General features: G+C 46.2%; 1 protein-coding gene across 5 annotated transcripts in view; it reads left to right on the top strand.

Moving 5' to 3' along the window:
• Nucleotides 1-26998, top strand: part of SEPTIN6 (septin 6) — a 178019-nt gene that overhangs the window by 79970 nt on the left and 71051 nt on the right. For all 5 annotated transcript variants that reach the window (XM_078688702.1, XM_078688700.1, XM_078688701.1 and 2 more), the window contains exon 3: nucleotides 26205-26400. In XM_078688702.1, the coding sequence (XP_078544828.1) occupies nucleotides 26205-26400 (196 nt within the window). The remainder of the gene's footprint in view (nucleotides 1-26204; nucleotides 26401-26998) is intronic.

Here is a 26998-nt window from a genome sequence, read left to right as displayed (position 1 = left end):
ATGATTTTGGAATTTGACATGGTGGGCGTGAGGCAGGTGGAGGGGGTAAGAGACTTAAAAAGGAGCTAGGAGCTGTGGTAGCAACGCCATATAAAATCATGGTGTGAGGCCATCGGAACCAGAAGATTTCCCTTTAGAGAGCTCCTGGAACGCCCTGCGGAGTTCGACGGCCGAGAAGGGCTCATCTAGGTTGCGAGTGTGGTATGGATCCAGAGGGGGCCAAGGACAGTTCTGGAGGTAGTGGTCTATCTTTGTGGGGTCTTCTCCCGCCTGGGGCGTAAAAGGTTCGATGTTAGTCCTGAAATCTTCCTGTTTGTCCATTTCCCAAAACTCCCAGGCCGAGTTTACTTTCTGAAATTTGGCAATGTGGGAACTTGCGCATCAGGAGGGAACCTACTTTATCTCCCCCTCGTACTTTTGATTAAGGGCGAGCAGCGGACGCTCCGGATAGCCTGTTGGTGCTTGGCTCGCAGCGTGGGGTGTTTGTTGGTGCGCTCAAGGGCGACAATATCGGCTGTGAGCTTAGCTCTGAGGAGGCGCCCCTCCTGAGTCCTGGCTATAGAAATCTGAGTCAGCACCCGGTGTATGGTGGCTTTGAAGCCATCCCTTAGGTCGTGAGGGGAGGTTTCAGGCATTGTGTTGAGCTGAAAATACTCTGTAAAGGCTTCCTGCTCCACTGCCCTGTCAATTGGGTCTCTTAGAGTTTGGGGGGGGCAGGGAGACTTCTGCATGGGGGCGTGCGAGGTCAGGCTGTGCGGGGCGTCCATGTGAGCTCGATATTGGCGTGATCTGAGATGGAAATTTAGGATATATATACACTGAAGTAAGAGCAGGCAGTAAGGAAGAGGAGACAAGTAGGTGGTTGTTGCAGGAGTAAGACAGCTGCCACAGGAGTAAAAAGAAAAGTCTTTAGAGTACAGGTGAAGTTAGTGCCAGGCGTCAACCAAGCCTGTGTCCCGGATGTCTTTCTTGAGTGATCGGGACATAGTCCCAGCACCCTGGGGGTGGAGGGTGCTTCTGTCTGGCAGAAGGTCCCAGACCAGGTTAAAATCGCCCTCCATGACTAAGTCACTGCTCGCTGCACCAAGTTGGTTCGAAAGGGTGCGTCATATGAATTGTGGTGCAGGCGCATGAATTGTGGTGTAGACGCGGTGAGAAAGAGGCTTACTGCGCACTTGAATACAGCATAAACAGTGGCTCACAAAATTCATTTCCATATTTCTAAAGCAGAGCCGACCACCGTAGATGGATTCAGTAGTTCCAATTCCATGTTTATCACTTTTATATCACAAGAGATCGTTTGGGTCTCCTTGACCATGTCAAAATCTTTCGTCATTTTGACCACTCCTGCAGCACTGTGCATGGCGGCAATTCATTATGTAGACCTAATTATGACCTCATCCAGGTGTAGACTACTCCACCTCAAAACATTGAAAGCTTATGTACAGACTGAGCGTTCCTCTTTCAGGGCATAAAATGTCTTCCTATCTTTGGTTAGTCGGTTTTCATCACCAATTTAACAAGGACAGCTAGCTATGTACCAAGTTCAGTATGAACGTGCAAAAAAGACTTGTACAGCCTTACACCCTCATATCATACGAATCATGAAAAACGAGCCCACTGCATGTAAATATATAAAACACTGTGGTACCTCCGCCAGTCCCAACAGTTAGATCTATGATGGCAGACTCTTTATAAGACCTTGAGTTGTAGGAACCTCACTGGGTGTTCAAGCGCCTCCTCCTGCTCAGTCTTCCTTCTCTCCTACCCACTTGACTTTCAGGGTGTCTGTATCCGTCATATTACCTATAATAGTGCTTCAAATGCATGCTGTCACATTTGTTTTGTTAACTCTTCCTTCATAGCCATCATTTCCATTGGAGAATGGACTTGTTTATCATTCCATTTCAAACCTCGACAGCTCAAATCATGTCCAACACCGAGATCTATATCGTTCAGAGTCTGGAAGCTCAAATTCCTCCTAAAGTTCCTCATAAATCTTCAGTCTATCCCTATTTACCAGATCACCTAGTTTCTAAATATTAACCAGATCCCAGAACCTATGTCCTGCTTTGTTTGATTCACATTAGGCACCTCTACTAGTGACCTTCTGCATATATTAACTTGGGATATGAAATTTCAGAGAGATTGCCTCCCAGTGGGGCCCTCAGTTCTTTGTCTGTACTTCTAGTTCTAAGTTTTGGTTTTTACCAGATTTCTCAGTGGACAGCTATTTAGTCACCAATTGCTACTGCGCTGCCATAACAAGGAGGTCCCAGCCCACCATCTGGTACCTGCTGTTGAAGCTTGCTGAGTGCTCCTTTCCAAATCTCTTTGCCTTAAATCAATTCCGATGATCAAGAGCTTAATTCCCTGAACAGAATATGTGGAAGAATCACTGATATATTGGGGAAAGTTGTAGAGTTGCACATGCTGTCAGGGATCTGGGGATGTTGCTGGTGATTACACCTATGTGTTTGTTTTAAATTTAGGCTCCTAAGTGTTTGAATGTGACTGATTACAATTGCAGAGGAATGACACACATAACCTTCTTGGATCCTCTAAGGCAGTGTTTCCCAAACTGTGGGCCGCGGACCCCTTGGGGTCCGTGACACATTCCCAGGGGGTCCGCAGGAATTCGACTATTTGTTTTGTGTTCACACCTGTGTTTATTTTTTTCGGATTACTGTTTAAAATTTATATTATTCAGATTGCTAGGGGGTCCCCGGCTTCCAGTGCTGACTCAATGGGGGTCCTCAGGAGCCAAAACTTTGGGAACCACTGCTCTAAGGTCTTGGGGGAATAAGGCAGTATTGCTTCAAGTAAACCCATAAGCCCAATACAAAGCTAAACCTGTCCAAGATTTCCATCTTTGGTTCCAGATAGGACTCCGCATTGTAAAGATACAGTAGAACAGCTTAATCGTTAACCTTGTGTTATGTTGCTTGCCAGCTATGTATTCATCCCTTTTTACCCGTCTTTTCTCCTTTCCTAATGGAGGAAGTCAGGGCCTCCATTGCTAGTGCAGTGTGTGTGGGCGAAATTGGCCCTCCTCCTTTCTACGAACCAGAAATGACTCCACTTGTAGGTACATGTGCTGTGAGGCTTTTGAGCAAAATGTAATGCTCTAAATGATGCCTAAGTAGTAATGTGAGCCGTGCCACTACTCCCTTCCCAGGCAAACCAATTCTTCTCCTGCTATGGCATTGGTCTTCTCGCATTCTGTTATCTGCGGTCATCTGATATGATCACCCCTAGATTGCTCTCCTGCTTGCAACCTTCAAGACATGACATTCACCTTTTTCTATTTAGATGACATTCACCTTTTACTGAGGCTGTGAATTTAACCCTGTTGATGTTACTTGTCTGTTCATAGTCGCAGAAATTTGGCTTGAAGAGGTACACTCCTCACCCATGACTAAGCACAGTTGGGTGATCACCACAATTACAGCAGAAGCCGTCATAAACAAACCTTGCCATCACTTTGGTCTACAGACCCAACATCAAAGGAATGCTAGGAGAGCAGATTTGTACCTTCTTTTAGAAAGCTCTCGCACTTCAGTTACCTATTGCTTATTGGTGCATTCTTTGTATTACAAGAACATGGCAGAGCCCTCAATATCTGTTTGCTTGTGCAGTGACATCTCCCTCTGCACCTACATGATCCTGGTATTGATTGTTGACTGGATATTGAAGAATTACCTTGTATTGCCAGGCTGACCAGTTAAGTGTTTTTTATTTATTTATATTTTTATACTAACTTGGCATGATCCCTTTCGGCCTGGGCCACCGAACTCCATTATCGACACCAGCACTAAAGTGACCCATTAGATATTAAAATCAAGATATGAACAATCCCCTCCTCTTACTGCATCACGCAGGCACTCTCCTGTCTTCATCAGTAAATTTCAATCGTTTGCCCACACATACCTTAGTAAAACTGAAACAAGAACAATGAAAGGAACTGCTCAAGAAAGACACCACAAAACTGGACTTCTCCATTACAGTGAAATCAAACTGCTGTCCAAAAACAGAAACCAAAAATTACTAAGGGCTAGGAACTGCAATGTATCCATAACTAAGAACATAAGCTTTTTAAGAGCTAAGAGTTCAGATGGTTGAACCATCAGGGCTATGACAATGTTTACGTTTGGTTTGATTCTTACAAGTGAGCCAATGACGGAAGATATTATAGCTTGTTCTGACTGAATCAATGCCACCATGGTTTTTCATGTGCTTGAAAGAACTGGGATTGTGTCTCATTTATACGCGTATGTGGACGGTCTAATTTCTACGGTTATGTTGCATGTACCTGGCTCTTGGTTACTTTGATAATGCCTGATTTGGCCAGGCTTTGTTTCAGACCCATTATTGCACAAGTCTCTCAGTTAATCAGTTTAATTCCTTGACATCAAGTACTACCTGGCGTTCTATGAAATATTGTAGATGCAGTTTTGAACTGCATATGCACACTTGCTAAGTATTGTTTGGCAGTGCGTAGTACTGCTGCGTTTCTTGGGGTCATACCACCTAAAGTCAGTAATGGAAAACCATGGCTCTGTGATAAGTACCTAAAATTTGAGAAATGTTATTTTTGTAACGAACTTGAGTTTCTGTGCTATGTTATGTGAATTTTAAAGTGAATTTCAACTATTGATTTGTTCCTAAAGAGCTTTCAGCCTTATATTTTCACGTCAACTGAGCCCGCACTATAGTCGCTGATCTCCCAATGTCCTCATTGACATCAGTTAAAAGTTTTCATCAAGCAGCTGTTCGAATAATCACCTGCCAAAGGCATTCCGGCACATCTGCCATACCTTGAAGCAACTGCATTAGCTCCCCTTTGTGCCAGGTTCCGCTTTGTATTCTGCTGTGTGATCCATAAGGAAGTCACCTGAGTAAGTCCGATTACCTTGCTTCCAAACCCAATGTATCTGGTGGCCCACCCACACTTCTAGAAGCACCTCCCTGGCCAGGCTTGAACTCGAAGAGGCCAACAAAGGTCACACATGTCAGCAGGCTTTCTCAGTGTATGGACTGAGCATCTCGAATAAGTATTGCACCTCAGACTTGCTCTTCTTTAGGAATGGATCAGAGTTCCCTATTCACAATTGTTATGCCTTCCCAGAAGATCAATCATTCCTATTTCCCTCACCGCAGGTGTTTTTCTGATTCCCGTCTGTAATTTTTTTTTTTTTATAATACTTGGTTTCCCCAGTTCTCTTTGCAATTGTACCCTGAGAGCTCTGTATCCTTGTATGTTGGCCAACTATGGTGTTGCAAGCGAGAGCTCCCTGCTGCGCTTTGAGGCTAGGTTTGCTTTAAATAAATAGCCACCTGAAATGAACAAACGAATGAACGCAGTGTTTGAAATCTCAATGCACTTCTAGTACCCTTAAGCACCTGTTGTGCTTCTAATGAAACACATTGCATATCTGGGGTCTGGTTCCTTGCTCATCAAGACTGTGGGCTGCTGTGGCATAGGATATTGCTATTAGGTTGGGACTAGGAAGCTTTGCCTTAATGAGCTGTTTGTCAACATCCTGCTATTCCGCTTTTTTTTTCTTTTCTTTTCAAGAACAAGGTGCTCCTTGACATTCACCCTTTTAGTGAAAAGGACGCGACTGATTTCCAAGTAGATCAAAAGATTATTCTACTTACATTTTCCCTAGGTCCCGCCCTCTGTTGCCACGAAAGCAGTTAACAATCTGGGTGTTAATAAAAAATAAAAATAACCCCCTCCACCCCCCCAAAATCCAGAAGCCAGAGGTTTCCCCTGGTTGGACAGGGATGATTGACCGCTTCGAAGGCTCTCCAATAGCCATTGGTGGGAATGTTCTGGGAAACGAGTTAATGTATCTATTCCACCCCGCTGGATCTGGTCTTGAACCTCCTCCTGGCGCTCACTTAGGTTGGCTTGTGCTTGTTCACCAGTGATGACCGTATCTATACTACTCTTTGGCGTTGTCATTTTCAAGTAGACCTAATGAGCCTTCAGGTGGATTACTACTACCATTACTCGCTGAACAGCAGTTTGACCATAAATGTTTAGTTTGTGCATTGGTTCTCATGGAAACAGTTGGCATGAAGCCTTTTACATGCCCCGGTCCCCCCCACATATGGTGATCTCTAGTCGCCGGTTGCATCTATGAGTGCAGAACAATTGAACACTATAGATGTTTACTTCATTACATTTTTTACATTAATAATGCCTTTTTGCCACCCCCAGCCATCTGTACAGGAAAGCAAACGTAGTCAGGGGACTTTTGTTTCCCTGCCTTAAGTTCTTCGAATTCCACACATAGTTTGAGCCTTTGCTTTCTGCAAAGGACCGGCCTTCCAGGGTTTCTGTGATGAGTAAATACTCCTTTTTATGCCACAGTCCAGTATCCACGCACTGAGCATTGCTTCTTTCACTCAAAGTTTTTTAGATTTATCATTTTCTTTGTCTGGATAGGAACATTCAGCAACATAAAGTATGTGCTACACATACAACAGATATGAATATGTGAATGGCATGCGAGTCTGTTGTATGTGAAAGTGACACGACAGCTGGGCACCGATAAAACACGTGTGCCCATTTCAATCTTGGCACCACCCCTTTAGCAGCTGGAGGAAAAACACAGGGGCTGTTCTCAACAGCTTCGAAGAAAAGGCAAGTCTCGCTGTTTGCGCTTTTAGATTACTACAGTGCATGTCTAATCTTTCTCATGAGTCCTACATTCACCAGCGATTGCATGTTATCTGGAATTAAGAGATGATAAAGGCTGGTGAAAAGAGGATGGAAGTCCCCTTGTGCATATTGTGTTAGAAGTTGCAAATTTTACTAGCGTCTATATATATAATGTTTTGCAGGGCTTTGCTTGTTGAAACAGCTGTGCAAAGCTTCAAGTGGTAAGTAGCTGAGCTCTAAGCCCGCCGTAATCACATTTAATTTCCGTGATTTTGTGTTACACTCTTGTAAAACTCATGCGATCATGCCATCAAGCAAAATCCCCAAATTGAGATTTCATTCGGGTAACAAACTATTGCAAGAGAACAGGAACAAAGGATCAGAACACAAGCAGCTGTTTGCGTCATGGGACATTTTCCTAGTCTTTTTTGGATCTAAATATTCAAAATAATGCAAATATTTATTTCGCACAAAAACGTGCAAAATGCTGGACTGGCAAGTTACATAATGCATAATTTTGCTTAATTTTTTGGGCCTTTTGCATTTCGTGTTAAACTCTTGCTATGGGAAATATCGTGGATTTCTCCATTGCACAACACCCTATATTTAAGATTTTATTTAAGAGAACAGCCCATCGTCGGAGCACAGGGACATAATACAGAACACAAGCAGCTGTTCGCGTCACGTATAATTTTGAGGGTTTTTTTTTTTGCACGAAATGCGTCCTTGTGTTGAAAGTAGATGCGAAGATACATTTTGTGGAAACACAAATATATATATAGTGCTAAATGCCAGACGAACATCACACTATAATACATAAATCCATTCAATGTATTGGACATTTCACATACCTTTTGCAAAGTAACTTACATGTATGTACCTTTACTTCTCCTAGGTCCTCACCCGTGCTATACTCAGCACATGCATTTCCCTGATATACACTTCCTTCGTGCCATTGACCCGTGTTTTCACCTTCTCCGCTAAAGACAGAGCAGCCACATGGTGTATAGATAACACAATGTTTCGTTTTAGCCAGGAATTTTCGAAGTATGCAGCTTCCCCATAGCGCAGTGTCTCGGATTACAAGACTAACATAAAGCCCTGTCACCAAATCTTCACTCTGTTTTGCTTTGCCTTGTCTGTGGAATTCTTGTGCACACGTGCTTGCCCAGATCTCATGCTTATGAACTCTAAGACCACTTTTGTTTTCACTTAATGATCCGCTTACAAGGTAAATAACCGACCTCCTGGTGCCCTATTCGTAGACTGCCCATCACTGTACTGTAAGTGGACAGCGTTAAGCTAATAATACTTGTGTATAAATCCGAAGAAATATCTTGTTGCTTAAGTAGAGGATGTATTACTAATACAACAGTGTAATCTTCCATAGCAACCATGTCCGTTTTCGTACTGCAGTGTTTTTGTTTTTTGAATTTTATTATTTAGATATTTTCTTTTGCATGGTGGTGATGATTAAATGTAGAGTTTACTCAAGATGCATAAAGGTAGACCAGGGTGTAAAATTCCGCTCCGCTCGGTTTTTCCCCGTTCCGTGTAGAACGCGAAGTTTCGAAAAAATCCGCGTAGTGGCAGAGAGCAGAGTTTTTCCTCTTTCGAGGCATGCCAATGTTAAGTTGGTGAGCACTTGGGAGGGATGAAGGGGGGCAATCAAGACCGACTACCATTTTGTGTGTAAAAGGCCGCTTTATTTGAAACAGGTGCACATCACATATATTAAAACTGGCAACCGCCTCACAAAACTATAACCTCTCTAAACATCGAGTTACCTGACCCCTTAGGTTTTGTCTCCCCCACCCCTACGATCCCCACATGATACAATCCCCCCACCCTGCATTTACAAATATACAATTCCATTACATCCTCATAGTATCCACTTTTCTCCCCTACATCCTAACTCCAAAACCTGCCAATACCTACAGACCTATCTGCCTTCTGGCAACTGTAACTAAGCCCCTCTAATGTAACTCCAAAACTGTTTACCCTTTCCCCACTCCCGTTCCCCAAATCCCCAAACATAATGATAAAGACCCGAACTCCAGACAAACTTGGCCAACATCAACCCAAACTCCGCCACCCAGGGAAAGTGGGGTAGGTGATTACACCTCCTCCCCCCTTTCCCTGACCCACCAAACCCCCCCCCCCCGTCACCTCCGCGTAACCCTGAAGATACCTTTACTCCCGGCGAACCCCCAACACTTTCGCCAACACCTCCCGAAGCTCCAACAGATACAAATCCATTCCAATGCGGGAGAGATGTACCCCGTCCCCCCTGAACATCTCCGCGCATCGTACTTGATGTCCCTGTGCCATATGCGCGCAAAACCCAAATGCCGACAGAAACGCACCATCTCCACATTTAATTTCCGCCTTGCTTTGTCCACCGCCTGCGGCTTCAACGCCCCCGCCACACTCTACGCGGCACCAACTCGGTCAAAACTACCGCACAGCCTGCCCAACACCTACGCAGCTCTGCCAAATCCCGCCGCATCGCTCTCATCAGCACCAGACCCGATTCCTGCACAAGGTCGTTCTCCCCCAGGTGGAGGACCAACACGTCAGGGCAACGCCCCCCCACACACCAATCCATTCAATATCGTGACCAACTCTTTCCATCTCATTCCCCCCCTCCCTGACCAAACCACCTGGAACAACTCCGGATTGAACCCCAACCCATCCCCGAAATAGCTATCCTGTGCCTGCAATTTCGCCCTCTTCACAAAAGAATGCCCCACAATCCAGACCAACATGTCCCGGGACGAGGGGCCCGCAACCGAACCTGAAATGAGAAACAAATGTCAATCAACGCTGTCCCCCCAACTCTACCTCGCACGCTCCTGCTGGGTCTGCGCTGCGCACATAACGGCGATAACAGTCCGAGGTCCATCTACCCAAACGCATGATGGCCCCCCCCCATACCCCTAAGGATGCGCCTCTGACGCCGCCCCTATTCGAAACGAGTACGTGCGAAACTGGCGCCCATCCACTCCCAGTCTGACCAAGGTCTTCCGCAACACTCCCAAAAGCTGAGGCCCAGTCGCACCCTTCCCATTCGTGTGCAGAAACAGGCCACTCGCTGCACCTTCGCTCCTTCATTTCCTATCCCAACGCACCGGGCACTCACACCCTTCCTCCCCCCTTTTCAAGACCACCCATGCCCCAACACCCCTCTGATCCATCTTGGACCTACGCAGCCACAGGCGCACTTCCGACTGACCCACTTGCACCTCCGACCATTCCACCCCCGGCCGGCCTTAGAACCCAACAGCTCAGACACCCGGAAAGCCCCCGCAAACATCCACACCATCAAAGTCCCGAACAGGCATGCCTCCCTGCCATCCCCGCACACGCGCGGCAGCATTCCCACCATTCTGCCCAACAGCTCTTCTGACACCGGCCGCCGCACCGCCCCCCCCCCGCCCACATTCCCGCGCCCAACCCTCCAACATCCTGGTCCCCACTTCACCTGCGGACGGGGCGTATCCCCACAACAGCTTTCCCATGAAACTTATCCCCGCCAGCTTACCCGCTATAGTCACTCTCGACAAGCCCCTTCCAATCAAGTCCAGTAAGTATTGCACCACCTCTTCTTGCCTTTTCCTGCCCGGCGGCCACCAACGCGCCCCGGTCGCCACAAACTCCCCCCAGGCTGCCACATACGCTGTTCTGGTTGACTCCGCCAAGGGTCCTAGAACCAGCTGCAACATCTGGTGTTGCCTATGTCCCACATCCGCGCCGGCTGTGGTGTCGGGTTCCGTTCCGCTTCCTTGGCTAACCCACGGAATCTCCCCACTGCGAACGAGACAGAGCGTCCGCAATGTCATTGTCAACTCCTGGGACATGCACCGCGCGAAAAGCAATGTCATGGCGCAAACAGCCCAACACAAACACTCTCAACAGTTTCAACACTTGCTCATCTCTGGCGGACTGGCGATTCACTACCTGCACCACCGCCATATTGTCCACATTGAAAGTCACCCGTCGATGTGCCAGCACTGCTCCCCACAGCCAGATTGCCACCACCAAAGGAAAAAGCTCAAGGAAAGCAATGCTCCTCCCGCCCCCTGACCACTCCGGGGGCCACCTCTCTGCGCACCACTTCCTGTTCTAGTAGAGACCGAAGCCTTCGCTGCCCGCCGCATCCGAGAAGATCTGCACATCACAAACCAAGTCCACGTCCTGCTGTAAGGGCACTCCGTTGAACTGGTTTAGAAAAAAACGCCACATCCGCAATTCTTCCCGCACACCCGCCGATACGCGCACGTGATGGTGTGGAGGCCTCCGCCCCGCCAATGCCCGGCCTAGCCGTCTACAAAACGTCCTTCCGACCCGCACCACCCTGCACGCAAAGTTGAGATGCCCCAACAGCACCTGCACGTCCAACACTGTCACCTTTTTTCTGGCCGCCATCACCTTCAGTAGCCCCAGCATCTGCTGCTGCTTGTCCACCGGCAGCCGTGCTTCCATCAAGCGTGAGTCAATCTCAATACCCAAGAATGACAGCGCCGTGCCTGGCCCCACTGTCTTCTCTGGTGCCAACGGCACCCCCAGGTCCACCATGATCTCCTGAAACCTGTCCAGAGCCACCTGGCAGTTCGTGGAGTTTGGGGCCCCGACCAAGAAAAAGTCATCCAGGTAGTGCGTGACTCCTTGGTGACCCGTGCGTTCCGTAAAAATCCACTGCAGGAACGTGCTAAAACATTTAAAAAGCGCGCAGGACATCGAGCAGCCCATCGGCAGCGCCTTGTCCACATACCAGCGGCCGTGAAACTGGATCCCCAGCAGGCCCCAGTCGTCTGGGTGAACAGGCAGCAACCGGAAAGCCGACTTGATGTCGCACTTGGCCATCACCGCACCTCGTCCTTCCTTCACTACCAAAGCCATTGCCGCCTCTACCGAGGAGTACACCACTGTGGCCTCGTTCTCATTGATATAGTCGTTCACCGACGCGCCATCCGGCATGACAGATGCTGTATGAGCCGGAACTGCCCTGCCTCTTTTTTGGGCACCACGCCTACTGGGGACACTATCAGGTCTGCCATTGGCCAGTGCCCAAAAGACCCCGCCATGCGACCTTCTTGTACCTCCTTGTCCAGCTTACTCTGTACCACCTCCGGGTGCTCCCGTGCCGAACGCAAATTGTCCGCCCACCGCCGCACCCGAGGATCCTCGTATCCTAACCGAAACCCATCTCGAAACCCGGCCTGCAGACGTTCCGCAGCCCCCGCGTCCGGGTAAGTGCGCAGGGCCGCCGTCAACCTGTCCAGTCTAACCGGCGTACGAGCCCTTTGGGCCAGGCCCTTTTCAACCCCGGCCGCTGCCTGGCGGCTGTCCGCTCCCGGGTCGTGCTGCTCCCGCCGCCGCATGCGTACCGCCATGCTGCTGTCCGGTTGTGCCCCAGCAGCGCAGCACTGGGTGCCCATATCTGCCGCACCCAGAGCACTCATGTCTAAAACGGCAATGCTCTCTGGCGCATGCCCCTTTATTAAAATCCCAGCATGGCCCCGCAGTGCCGGGCTGGCTCTTAGCTCCTGCCCCCACCCCTCCACGAGTGGGGCGCCCTTGAAAGGGCTGATATATGATCGGGAGCCCGCTGGCGGTAAATATCGTCTTGCCCGATCCCGCCAAACCCATCGTGTGCTGCCACAGATAGCAATCCAGCTCGCCCCACTTCGCCTCCGTATCCCACGCCATCCTTGCCCTGAACTCCTCGTCGTACTGCGCCCATGCAAACCCACCCCCCCCCCCCCCCCCCCGTAATCTGCGCCTTCCGGATAACGTCCATGTACTTAAAAAGGGACACCGATCTATCCGGGAATTTCTCACAATATACATTTGCGAAAATCAAAAACACCGCCGTCCAGTTCTCTATTGTCAGCGGCACCCTCGGGCGCTTCTGCAGCTCATACTCCTCCTCTTTCGACCCCTCCTTTGACCGAACCTCGCGGTGCAACAATTTCAACAACTCCACATACTCTCCCTTCCATATCTTCTCTTTAGTGGCCGCCATCAAATGCGCCCCTAACGGCTTCGTGACCCCCATGTAAGGGAGCCGTTTAAACTTCAATTCCTTACTCTCAGGCTTCGCCGCGCCCCCCTCATCCGCTGATGCGCTGCCGGCACTCCCCTCAGCCTCCGGCTTTGCAACCTTGTCTGCCGCCGGCAAACCCTCCGGGCCCCCGCACCCAGGGCCCCCAGCCTCCTTCCCTCCACGCGCCGGCGCAGCCCCATCTGTCCCCACACCCCGATCCACCACATATCTCCCCTTGCATAGCCGATCCTCCCCCCCACCTCCCCTCCCCCCCACCCCTACCGACACCATCCGCGGCGCCTCCCTGCCCTTACCTGTAACCAAAGTATCCCCTCGCCGTTCCTCGCTTCTCCTTTCCGGTGCCGACCTGTCTCCCGACTGTGTCCGGGCCGCCGCAGCACCCAGGCCCCGTGACACCTGCAAAAAAGAACTGACACCATTACCGGACCCCCGTCCGCCCGGCCCATCCCTCAATTCCCCTTCCTCCGCACTATCCTCTCCTTCTGTCAACTCAACACCTCCCCACCAATACTTCCGGTGCGCCGGTGGCGGCGCCGACTGAACCCTGCCAGAGGCCCTCCTTTCGCCTCTGCCCCCACTCAGTTGAAAATAGTCCTCTTTGCCGGTGCTCCTGGATCTCTGCTGTTCCCCAAGCCGCTGGGGCCCTGTGGGTGCGGGGGCCGGCGAGCCCGCCGGGGGCCTTCTTGAGCCAGCCGCGCCGTGATCCCTCGTGGTCTCCAGGCTCGCCGCAGAAAACTCCGCCCTTCCTTCTCCTTGGTGTCGCTTGGCCGCCCCAAGCCTTACCAAGTCCGCTCCCCCACGCCGGCCGTCCCCCTGCAAGAAAAAAGGTATTGCCGGTGTGCCGGGTCCCTGCCACTGCGCGCCACCGCCCGCCCTGTACCAGTTCCCCCAGCCATCCCCCGCCCCACCCTCCTCTTCCTCCTCACTCCAACTAAGCCCCCCTACCCCTGCCCCCTCGTCCACTGCGAGCCCCAGCCCTGCCCACCCTACCCCCTCCAGCTCCCCGCCGCCACCCTGCCCAGTCCCTTCCCCCCCGCCCAGACGGACCCGCCTCGTCCCCCTCCTGCTCCGCCTCCTCCGCCGCCGCCATGCGTGCCTCCCTGAGGCCCTCCTTCCAAGATGCAAACACATCCAGCCCCTCCCACTCCCTCTCACTGCCCTCCGATTCAAACAGCGGGGACCCTCCCCCCAACCGCATCTGCTCTCCCCCCCCCCCACCCGCTCCCCCAAAGCCATACCCTCCTCTCCCCGCCCCCTGCCTACTGCCCCTGCCCCTCCACGCACCCCCCCTTCGCACCCTTCTTTCCGGCGCTCCTGCCCCTCCCTCTCATCCCCTCTGCCAGGCCGGCGAGGGGCTCTCATACTGCCTCCCCGTGGCCAGCCCCCCTCTCTCTTTCGCCCCTTCCCCTTCCCACCGCACCTCCCCCCCCCGCCCAGACCTTGCACCTGCCTCCTTGCCCCCCACCCGCCCCTCCCCCGCTCGCCCTGCCCTCCCTGCCTCCCGATCACACCCGAGGCCTCGCTTCTTCCCCGAGCCCCCCCGCCACGTTCCACTATGCCTGGGCGGCCGCGCGACTCGATGCGCGGCCGCTCGGCCTCGGCGCCATGCCTCCCGCCCGCCGCCCCACCTTCCCGCCCGCCCACAACTGCTCCAGAGAAGCGCGGCGAGGAGCCCCTGGTCACGCGCCTCGCCCGCTCTCCACTAACCCGCTCCTCTCCGTCTCCCGGGGCCACGCTGCCGACATCGGCGCTGCCCCGGAGACTCACCTGAAGCCGTGGAGCCTTCCTCGGCGGCGAGCAGGCCATAACTGCCGCCGCCACGCCGAAGGACGCCTGCCTCACGGCCGCGCCGCCCGCGGCCCCACCAAGAGGTCCATCTGCCCTGCCTCACTCAGCAGGCGGATGGCCTCCAACACACGAACGTCCTCAGCAACCGCCATAGTAACGTACAAAAACCGCCACAAACAAACGCACGACAAGCTACTAATTATGCTCCCAGCCACCAGGTTTCAATACCTAAAATGGTGCCTGGGAGGAAGTGAACCCCAGCTATATAGCCTAATTGGGCTTGTTGGTTATATTGGGCTGCCTTTGGGCTATTTCCCGGCAGCCCAAAAAACGGCAAAATGGCCGCTCCCATGTTTGCCCACTTCCCCCTCCCAAACCTGCCCGGGGGGCAGACCTCGCGGCTCGGCTGCCCCCCAAATCCCCCATATGCTAGACCTCCTCTCAGCGAGATTTCTCAACGCGGGCGGTTGCAGCAGGTCGCTGCCGCCCGAATAAACATCTACCTGAGCAGCAGAAAGAAGCAGCGAGTTTGTCCCATGCCATTGGATTTAAGCTAGCCTGGCTGATGAGGGGTGTTTTCAGGAAACCGGTCCCAGGATGCTTGCTTCTGGTCCAGGTAGGACCTGGCCTGGCAGTTCCGGCTGGACTGTTCCCATGAGGAACAGGGTCAAGACTGATTTACATATGGCTGGGTCCAAACCGGGGTGACTTAGTGAGTAGAGGAACGATGATGGATTAACCCCAGATCTGTAACTGGGGGTGAATGTCTGAAAAGTTTCAGCACTCCGTCCATCACCTTACTGTATTTGCTACGTTATGAATGAAAGCTGACGTCCATGCTCCGGAGTGGTGCTTAGAAGCGGCTGCGCATGTCACTTTCGGAGCGGAATAGTGTCAACATGGAATTTGCTTCCCAACGCCTATTTGGGATTTCAGAATGTCATCAAGTAATATTTTACAGAATGAAAACTTACCAAGAACCTCAAATTTAGGATTGCAAAAGTCGGGCCTGTTTGAGCACATTGATACAAAGTCCTCTTGCAGTCATGGGCATTAGTTTCTGTTCAGGAAATGCTTATCTTGGTAGCGAAGGTGGTATTCGAAGATGGCAAGTGTTTAAAGTTTGTTTTTAATGGCTCAGTGAGCCCCTGCTTCATTTTTTGATTGTTGGGAATTTATATTTCTGCTAGGTATTTGCATTCCGAAGTGCAGTCGGATTGGACAGTTACACTACTGCACCTCTTTCAGCACACTTTAGGGAGCCACTCGTCGCGTCATGCAGTGTTATTGCTTTCAAAGTTTAAGTCGTGGCTAGGTTAGCAGGCCAAATCAGAAAAACGGGCATCCTTGATGTTTTAATAAAAGAAGTCTTTTCAAAACAACCTTAAGCTGTCTTCGGTGTTCACACGTTAAAACCAATTTTTTTCCAGGGAATGTTCCTCCTTTGTCAACCAAATCAGAAAATTAGAATTGTGCTTATGGTCATTAGAAGCCCAGACGTGTCATTGGTTAACCATCTGTACTAAAAAGTATGATAATGTTCTTGAAATCATTCGCTTTTTTTGCGACATTTCTGAAATTTGATGGTTTTTTTTGGAAAAGACATAATTTGCAAGTTTGAAAAAAATGTGAGTTGTTTAAGTTGAGAAGGAGCTTCTATGTGTGACGCAGCACAGCAAGCTACAATCACAATCTAATAAGTCCAAACATCAAAAATTACATTCATTGTGATCCCAACCTATCTTCTAATACACATACGTTGCAGCCTACTTACTAAGACAGCCTAAACCACTAGGGCTTTAAAAATCATTATGGCCGCTTTGTAAAGTGCATTGTGCTGCCTGTTATGTTACTAATGGGTGCACCAGAAAACAGTGGCGTAAGATGGTTGTTCATAGGTACTACACATGTCCATTGGGATGAGTGGTTAAGCTGGTTTGTAAAGTACTGCTTGTATTTCATACAAAAGTGAGTAAACCGTTCACGCTTAGTGACGCAACACAAGAAAACTATCACTAAATCACAATATGCGATAGGGAGGAGCTGTGCTAAGCACAAGTTGTGCATAATTGTCTTGCTTGGGAGCAGGGTATCATAGGGTTCCAGGCAACCAATGCAAACTGCTAGCCTTGAAGAAAGATCTGCCATGTACCTCCCGTCGCCTTCAGGGAGAGGTAGTTAGTTAGGATGATAAACAGTGGTTGTATCTCTCGAAGAAGTGACGCAAAAAACACGAGCCAACAGAAATGTAAAATGACTGGAGAAAGATTGCTGACTGGATTTTACAAACTAAAACGTTTTTAAACTACATCTCCTAGAAGATCATGGGAGGTACACACTTGGGTAAATGGGTTTCACTATTTAGAAGTGAAAGGGGAAAAGACGCTGGTAATGGTGATTGTGAACAAGCCAATGGTGCATAAATAAACATGGTGCATTAGGTGTTACCCAGTGCCACCTGCTTTTTCTTTGTGCAAAATAACAATCATGAATACGAGTGGTTCACCTATTCGGCAGGCAATGGCACAACGAATTAAGCGCTGTAACACACAAAGAGCCTAACAACGAAGAAGAGTACTTGGCTGGCCGCAGCCACCCATTCAGCGTTGGAATTACAGTGAAGAAACCCCAAACTGAGTGATTGAGTTGTGAAGGGTGTGAGACTGGAGGGTGACACGGAGCCAGCCAACTCCCACGGGGCAAGGATTCCTTCAAGTGTAATTGTGCGGTCTGAAAACTACTGAACGGATGCAACCGCAAGAGTGTTTGTGTATTAAAGATAAAGTGTTATGCTACACAGTTGAGTTTCAGTCAAACAACAAAGACCGAAGGGTAACTGCTGCTGACACGTATAATGTCCCAGAGCATTGCAATGTAATAGACCGCATTAACGATACACAACAGTGGAGGCCACGTTGGCACAGCACAATTGGAAAGACAGAGGAATTATTTGAAGGCGAAAGTTGTGGCAGTCAAAATATCTCGGCACAGAATGTTAACAACGAAATGCCTGTCCCAATCATACAAAAATGTTCCAACTTGAGATACAAAATCAGTCCATAAATGATGAGAACTATTGTCTCTAACCAAAGACATACCCCATGCACTGTCATAATAGGGATTGGGGATATATCTCATTCTTTGCTGTGAGGATTGTTGTAGAGTATGAGGGGATAATATGAAAGAACCATTAGGATCAATGGGGATATTGATCAAACAGACGTTAATAGTTGGCAAGAATACAAAATGAAAAAATATAATGTTTAAATAAAATTAAACCATGAACTCTAAAAGATGTAGCAAATCTAAAAGTCGATGTTGGCAAGATTAAAAAGACACAAGGATGAAGTAAAAGAAAGGAAACAAAGAAGATTAATTTGTGATAAAGATTGTGAACAAGAAAAAAACGACACTTTTTGGAAGTGGTCAGACAATCTAAAACAGAGGCTCATCAGACAAAACAAGAATAGAAACCGACTATAAAAGGATCAAGCTGGTTGAAACAAGAAGTAAGTGACGGGAAAGAAATTTCAACAAATGATTGCAGCATCACTAAATAGACAAGTTTTTTTTTAACACCAAGCACAGACTCAAGAGGCACAATACAACGCAGGGTAAAAGGAACGGGGACAAGGGAAATAATAAAATCCAAGACACTAATGAAAGTCATTTATATAGCGCTTACTACCCCTGATGAGGCGTCAAAGCCATTTTTCAGCCTGTAGCACGCTACTCCGAGACCCATAGAGGATTAATGTTGAATTAGTATAGTGAAACATGCAAGTACATTTTAAGTGGTGGATAAGTTAGTCAGTTATTTGGATTTGGAATGATAGCAGAAGGATAGAGGAGGAAAAAGGTTAAGGTTTGTATTTATATAGCGCTTGTTACCCATGATGGGGTGTTGAAGCACGCTATTCAGGAAGCCCATTAAGGATTAGTGGTGAATGAATATGGTGAAATATGAAGTAATTTCAGTGGTGGATATTAGTCCGTTATTTGGACTGAGAACAATAGTGTGGGGATAGAAGGGGTAGAAAGGTTTGCATTCATATAGTACTTGTTACCCCTGATGGGTGTTAAAGCGCTTTTCTGGCAAATAGCACGTCACTCCGGAACCCATAAGGGATAAGTATTGAAAATTAGTATAGTAAAATATGAAGTAATTTGAGTAGTAGATATGTTATTCAGTTATTTGGGTAGAGAAGGGTTGGTGGCGGGATAGAAGAGGGTATTTATATAGCCCATGCTACCCCTGATGGGGTTTTGAAGCGCAAGTAACACGCTACTGTAGAACCCATCAGGATTAGTGTTGAATTAGTATGGTGAAACTTGAAAGTAGTTTAGTGGTGGATATGTTAGTTATTTGGATTGAGAAGGGTTGGGGAGGGGTAGAAAAGAGGGAAGAGTTTAGAAAGGTTTGTTTTAGGGGATCGGTATAGTAAAAGAGGTGTCGGATGATGCAAGGAGGTGTAGAGTAGGAGAGAGTCTAGAAAGGGTTATTTTGGGGATCATAGTGGTATGGGGTTTGGGATAAATGAGAAAGTGGACGTAGAAGATATATTGATAGATGTATAGGATGAGAGATAGTGTAGTGCATTGGAAAGAGTAGTAGAAAGAAGTTTGATATGAGTCAGAAGGTTGGGCTAGAAGATATATTGAGCGAAGTATAGGTTGAGAAATACGGTAGTGCATTGGAAATGCTAAATTAGAAGAAAGTGATAAATATATAGATCCATAAGTACATTGAAAGTATATAGATACATAAAGGAGGTAAGTATATTGGGCAGCATTTTTGGTCCTGGTCAGTCTCGAACAGGCTCAAACCGGCAACTGCCCTTGTCCTCTCTGCCCTTAGCCCCGACACCCGGGCTGTGACGCCCTAACCCTGGCCTTTTATAGCCCTAGTAATCGGGTGACCCCTTCAGCCAATGGGAACCCTAGCCCTAACACTATCCAATCACAACACTAGCCCTAAAATCTAGAACACATAGTAGACCAGGACCTTACAGCCAATCTTAGCCCTAGTCCAAGCACCCAATCAGTTCAAACCCCTGATCTTTACGTCCAATGGAAGTCCTAGCCATACCAGTAGTCCCAACCCAAGTCCAAGCAACCAATGGCACAGGAACCCCTCGTCCCTACTTCCAATAGAAAGCCTAACCTTACTCTTAATCCCACAACTAGTCTAGCAACCAATCACACCAGCAGCCCTAATCGCTGCTTCCAATTAAAGGTCTAACCCTAGCCCTGGTCCCACCCTCCTCCCAACAACCAATTACATAGGAAGCCCTAGTCCCTACTTCCAATAGAAATCCTAGCCCTAGGCCCAACCCTACATTGATTGAATCACAGAACAGACAAATTATTTCTGTACAGTGGCACTCAATAATGTAAATGGTTTCCCATGTATAAACAGCATCCTGACGGCATGCCTGACAGCTAAATATTGGCTGCGGGCTAGTAATTGATGGCGTATTTCCGTAACAAAATACGAGGCATATGGTCGGGTATGATGTATAGTTCTTCCCTTGATGCTGTTTATACATGGGAAACCGTTTACCTTGAGTGCCACCGTACAGAAATAATTTAGAATTCCGAAAGGAAGTGCTTATAAGCTGACAAACTTTGTTAATGACCATGGCTCAGATCTAATCATATTGTAGATTACACTATGGATCGTTATTATTTGAGAACTTGGAGTTGATACTTAACTGTTTTTGACTTCTTGCAATTGGATCCACATATTAGTCAATCTGGTTACCCACATTTGATATGGGAACAACTTTAGCCCTGAAGAAGTCCACTTCAAAGACGAAACGCGTCGGCTGTGCCACTTTCAACAAGTGATGCTTATGACTTTGAATTTAATAATTTGTTTTGGAATAACGAAAATCTTGGAAGAACACTGCTGCCTGGGAATATATTGTAAACCTGTTTTCCCTGCATATTGAGAAGTGGTGCACCTGTGCTTTTGGTTGAAACTGTTGAGTTACGCTAGGAATAGCATTGTGACAGTGGGTGCGATACAGTGTGCACACATCATCATAAGTATAGATGAGTTTAGAATAACGGAGGGATAGCAATTCAGGTGCTGCCAATCAAAGGGATCCACTGTCGAGTATTTTGTTTTGCATGTACCAACCCTAGCAGACCATATAAGGTCTCAGCAACCTCAGACAAGGTTTGCTGGCCAGGAAGTTGAAAGCTGCTTCTCCTGTTCAGAATCTCCTAGGAGAGAGACATGCTCAATCCACACTTTGGACTTCTGCAGGTAAAGGCCTCACTAACTTGAAATCTAACAATACTGTTTGAATACAACTATACTCCCTCTCCTGGCCAAAAATTGAAGTGCACAGTTTAAACAGCTCACAGAAGCACCCTCTGATGTAGAATATCCCTGTTGCTGTTGGGGTGTGGGAGGGCAGGGGGGCTGGTTTCACTGGCTTGTGAACACAAAATGGTGGCTGGGTGTGCACTGTTTTAACATACAGGTCTTAGCACAGAGCAAAGGAGAATTTTGGAGGGAAAACTTAATTGTCACTAGGAATGAGAGAGAAACTACAGAGTTTGGCCTGCAAATCCCACAATTCAACACGTTAAATAGAAGGAATCATGGGCAGGGAAAAACACAAGTTTAAAACACAAAACCGGTGATAAAATATGTAATCACAGGCAGGTTAAAACTAAAAATTTTAAACTGTAACAACCACAGGCAAAGACAGTGATCACAGAAAGGGAAAATTGTTTCTTTAACAATTTTTGTTTTGGGGAAGAGACAGCACTTGTATGCCTCCTTACCACTTCCTGGACTCTGCTCACTGCAATCCAAAATGAACAAAACAAAAAAGGTGAAGTAGATGGAGGTTTAAACGTTTAGATTGATGTAAATAATCTACAGACATTAGACAAACTTGGGAATGACAAAAACATAAAAGCACGATACTGCCCTGCACTTCCAGTTGGAAAAAGTACAAATACATGGTTACACACTTCATACAAAGGACAGTTTAATGAAGGATAGCAGAACTTTCAAAGAATCACAAAAAGGGGAAGCGATTTAAATTAATAATGGCGATGGGACAATATTGTAGTAATGAGAAACAAAGAATTCACAAGAAAAGCAAAACAACTGAAAAACAATGATAATTCAATAAAGTAAATTAGACAAGACCAACTGAATCTGTGGAAAATATTGGATTATTAAAAGGTTGAGTTGAAATATTGGAGTAAAGCATCTGTAACGCTTCTAATATATTTTCTGTCAAAAGTACACAAGAACACATAAAATCCACTTGAATGTCACAACATTTTACCAGAAGAGTCCCTGTTCCTGAAGACATCAGCTGATATTGGCTATTTCCTAGCACCGATAGTGAAAGATCTGAGTTTTTACTTGAGAGCTTCAACAGACTTTGACACATTTTTAAACTATGCTGTGGGTAGATGGCTAGTATCTCAAGACCAGGAATGTAATCTCTTAATGCAAACAAATACGTCCTCTATCAAAGAAACACTGACTTATGGAAATATGCAATACGGTAGACATGATAGAAATATTTTTCTATTCAACCATCAACTTTACAAACCAATGCAGAGCAGCCATGGGACTCTCCTCCTCTCTAAGTGCTGGTGGAAAAATTAGATGGCATGGAAAGAAATTGATAAAATGTGTGAACAAAATGATACTATGGCTAACATTCATTAATAATCTTATCTTGATATGAGAATGCACATATCAAGAGTTTAAAAAATACTTTGGTATCTGGAACAATGAATTCAACTTGCTCTTCACTAAAGAGCTGAGTAAAAACTGAAAACTATACCTTGAAATTAAAATTTTCGTCAAAGATGGTCAATTACAAACCACCCTATATCGAAAGAAAATTACAGCAGTATGTTATAAATTTTCCATTGAGAAAATATAGAGTGGAGCATTCCTTACACGGAATTTCTCAGAAGGCAAAACTGTTGACAAGATTGAATTTAAACTACAGAAGCTCAGACAATTTGTAGAAAGTGACTATCCTGTAAGAATAAAAGAAAGACTTTAAGCCAGGCTTCTCCAACGAGAAGCTCATGAGCTACTGGTCGCTCTCCAGCTACCTGTAAGTAGCTCTCCTGTGTGCAGTCCAGCCTAATAGATGAGAAGCTTTGGTTTGGCTGAATTAACATATGTATCCCAAAATTGGGAGTGTATATTTGAGATGAAAATATGTTCATTTTCAGAGCTCAAATGCTGATATTTGACGAAAAATGGTTGAATTTCCAAAATATATTGAAATCTGATATTTGAGTGCTAAAGCACTTTGGAGACGTTTACAAATGCTATTGGCTTGCTACCAAATACATTGCTCCCATGGCTCTTATGTATTACCCATGCAGAGGCATTCCATATTGGCAAAACATTTTTTACTGCTGGCAACCACACCTGATGCACTGAGGTGATCAATGGTAGTAATCTTCCATATGGTGGCCACTAATGGTCACTATTTCAACAAATACTGCAATATTTGGTGCTCTTAATGAGTTTCACGGAACAGAAGTAGCTCTTTCTGCAAAAAAGGTTGGAGGCACCTGCTTTAGGCAAAACAGAGGGATCATGCCTAGTTATTGATCATTAAAAAAGAGAAAATATTAAAAAGAAATCATAAAATGAGACTGCCAAATAATAATGATAACATATACAGCAGAGGCAAATACATTCAAAAAGATTCTAAAGAGGAACCCCTATCTTGGGAAAAGGGTAAATGGAAATCATCTTATAAAGAAGAGCACCTTTAATAAAGGAAAAACTCGTGCATAGCTGCTTTAAGTCTAAAAAAACACTTTAAGAAACATGGCTGACAGAGACCAATAGGTTTCAGAAAATGCCTGCCCATGTCCTTGCAAAGCATGCAAGGTAGCTATGGGCATGAAAGAATATAAGACGTTATAAAAACTAGAACATGTTAAATGATGAGATGCAACAGAAACGTTGTGGTTTATATAATGGAATGTTCATGCTGAGTAATGTACATCAGTAGTATGATATGCATACTTTGCAAACGGATACTGAAACACAAGAGCTGGGACAAGAAAGTTACATCGTAACTAAAATCTGTGAAACGTACCACCAAAGTAACTGGAAAACTATAAAATGAAGACATTTGAAATCAAGGCACATAAAGGATTCAGATATTACATCCTAAGGCTAATCGAGAAGACCTTGGAAAGTTAGATGACATGGACAGTAAACAGTTATTGAAATTAAATTGTTATGAGGAAGTAAATCCAATACAAGGCCTAATCAACAGTGAAACATATTTTTGTATTTGCGGCGGTCAGGCTGTTTTCACATAACAAATAAACTGTTAGGTTACTACTTCTCCGAATGTATTTGAGCTACTTTTTCCTTTTTCTTAAGTGCTATAGATTCACAGTCACATATAGTTATATACAGTAATACACTGTCAGTAACCATCCATTGTAAAATGAAATTTGTAATCCGTGATCATACATGTTGAATTATGCTCATCAATTGTAAGCAAATATTATTTAGGACTATAGTTGCTCTACAATATTAAGCTTCATACACCAGCACCTGGCTTTTGATGTGTTATTGTAAAAGGAATTAAGGACCAGATGTACGACCCGTTTTTGCATGCGCAAACAGGTTTGCGAACCCGTTTGCACAAGCAAAAACATCATGGGCCATGTACAAAGCCTATTTAGCGAGTCGCAATTTATTTGCGACACGCTAAATAGGTTTTGCGACTCGCTATTTAAAAGGGGCTTTCCCTTCCAAATAGCGAGTCTCAAACCCATGTACCAATGTTTTGCTACCGCGGTTGCAAAATACTCACAATTACCACCTACTTCAAGTAGGTGGTATTTAGGGCTCCAGGTGTTATGGTATTTATTTTTTTGCCATTTCAGTCTGTATTTATCCATGGTTATTTTAGGTTTTGTGGAAAAATTAAGCTGAAATTAGTATATTTCCACATTTATTTAACCGATAAATATGCACTCATGCTAGAATGTCTGCCAGGTTTCAGTTCTGTGAACACCAGCAGAAGATAAATCAGTGCATATCTACTGCTGTTAAAGCCTCTTTATTAAAATTACTTTCTTTAACACCCTTATCTGTCAATCCACACATCTATTGGCCTGGCAGTCTTGGCAGACAGTATTTACAATTACTCAAAAAGCAACCCAATTTCTGTTTTTATCCACTTTTAAAAATAAATACAGACAGAAAATAAAAATACTGCTTTATTTAAAAGCCGTCCCAGACAGACATGGTGGTCTGCTGAGCCCAATATTCGACACTGCGGATGCAGAGCTCAAAAACTACCTGATAACAAGAAAGTAAGCAACGAAGTGACTTCTAACTGCAATTCCGTGGTTCTATATGTAACACGGGCGTCATAAGCACTGGGTAAAGACCACAGTGAAGTCACACGAGTAAAGTCAAATTTAATTAACTATTGATATAGGCGCCCAGAGCTACGGAAAACCTAGTTGCGTCATAGCTTAGAACTTAAAGTTCCTTCTGAGTCACAAATCAGGGGGGTCTCTGCCTCCAGCAGGTGCTGCGTTCATTTCTCAAAGTGAATTTCTCCCCGCTTTCCTCTGTTTGAACTGGTTTGTCAAGATATTCATTTTTTCCGTGATCTCGGCAATTGAAACGTTTTTGGGGGAACGATGAGGTGAAAAGGTGGCAGGTATTTAGTTGATACTGTTGCCATGACCTGGATGTTCTATAATATTTATTATTGACAGTCTCAGTATGTGAATGTACATCTGTGTTGAAGAAGCAAAGAGTGGTGTAGGTTGTGTTAAGCACTCTTGCGTGGCATAAAGATTTACTACACACACCTTGTCGCATTGTTAGCGGATTAAGTAGGTGGCACTGTGCATATTCTACTGTGTGAAAATTAATTTTAATCCGCCCGAACCATCGTAAATTTGTGATGTCCTAAAACAAGCAGCTTTTTTTTCTGTTTGGAAGTATTTTCCAAAACTTTGCAACTCAACACACATAAAGAGGCCATCCAGTGAAGGATGTCAGTCTCTCAAACCCCAGCAGACGTCATCAAACAAAGGAACATTCTAGAATGCCAATTGTCGGGGATTGTTAGAGATGGACGCTTGGGTCCAAAAAAACCTGCACTTTTCCATTCACTGGAAGGCCCCTTTAATAGAGTGGTGTGTAAAGTAGCAAAAAAAAAAGTATTTTTTATGAAAATTGGCAAATTATGTAGCGGACAGTGGATTATGGGCAAAAAATTAACCAGTCGCAGAATCTCATAAGTTCAGTGCCCCGAGTACAATCGGCAACAAAAGGAGAGGAGAGGACGTAGGAGGTTGAGGAGGTGCTGGAGGCCCTGGGCGAAGGAGGAAAGTAAGTAGACTTAGTGTGGAGATGGAGGGACCAGAGAGGCACTAGGGCAGGTTTGCGCTTTAAATCATGTGCAAATATTTCTATTGTGAACACCATTGCAGGCATGACATTGGATTTCTACCTGTCCGTTTGAAGGGCTGGTGTTTTATTCACCTTAGGAGGAGGGTTGGGTTGAAATTGTTCTGTTTCTTTGCCCCGGTCATGCTGCTGACTCTCTATTTTGAAGGATAACCCATGCCTAGTCTAACCATCTTCTGTGTGTTTTACTGTGCTTTTTTTATTCTAAGGGGAAACGGGTCTTGGAAAATCTACTCTTATGGACACTTTATTTAACACCAAATTTGAGGGTGAGCCAACATCGCATTCGCAGCCTGGGGTCCAGCTGAAATCTAACTCATATGACCTCACCGAGAGTAACGTGCGGCTTAAAATGACCATTGTCAGCACAGTGGGCTTCGGCGACCAAATCAACAAAGAAGACAGGTAAGGAGATATTTTGTGCAATCGTTTGTTTGACAATAAAACTTGATACACCAACTCACAGTACCCTCATTGACATAGTCAATATTCTATTCAAAGGTTTCCCTTTTCCAATTTGTCAACAGTTGGTTTTCTCTCTAAACACCTCCACATGGTTTGCTTTTCCCATAGCAGTACAGTGTGTTCTAAATGGTACCATTTCTCATAGAAGGTTCTGCGTGGCCTACAGGGTTTCCTGCCTCAAGGAATTTGGTCTGCCCCAGAAGTTTCCACGCTCCCCAAGATGATCAGCGTTTTGAACAAGGTGTCCTTTCTCTGCTTGATGGCCTCCTTTGCACATTCATTACTTCAAATGTTAAAGTAGTCGCTATAATTGTTTACACGTATGTATCCTAGACTTTCATATACAATGTGGGTACATTTGCCAATTTGTAGGGATGGCTAACAGGCCGAATCCTAAACGAGTATGCATAAAAATAATCAACAATTCAATATTTTCAGGTATACTCCAGTAGATTATCATTGTGGGATACAGTCCACTGGAGTAGAACTATGCTAAAGTAGTTATTTTATTTTCTGTTTTATTTCTTTATGGCTAATG

This window comes from Lissotriton helveticus, chromosome 4_1 (assembly GCF_964261635.1).
Source record: "Lissotriton helveticus chromosome 4_1, aLisHel1.1, whole genome shotgun sequence".
NCBI lineage: Eukaryota > Metazoa > Chordata > Amphibia > Caudata > Salamandridae > Lissotriton > Lissotriton helveticus.
This window is presented reverse-complemented; position numbering and strand designations above follow the sequence as displayed.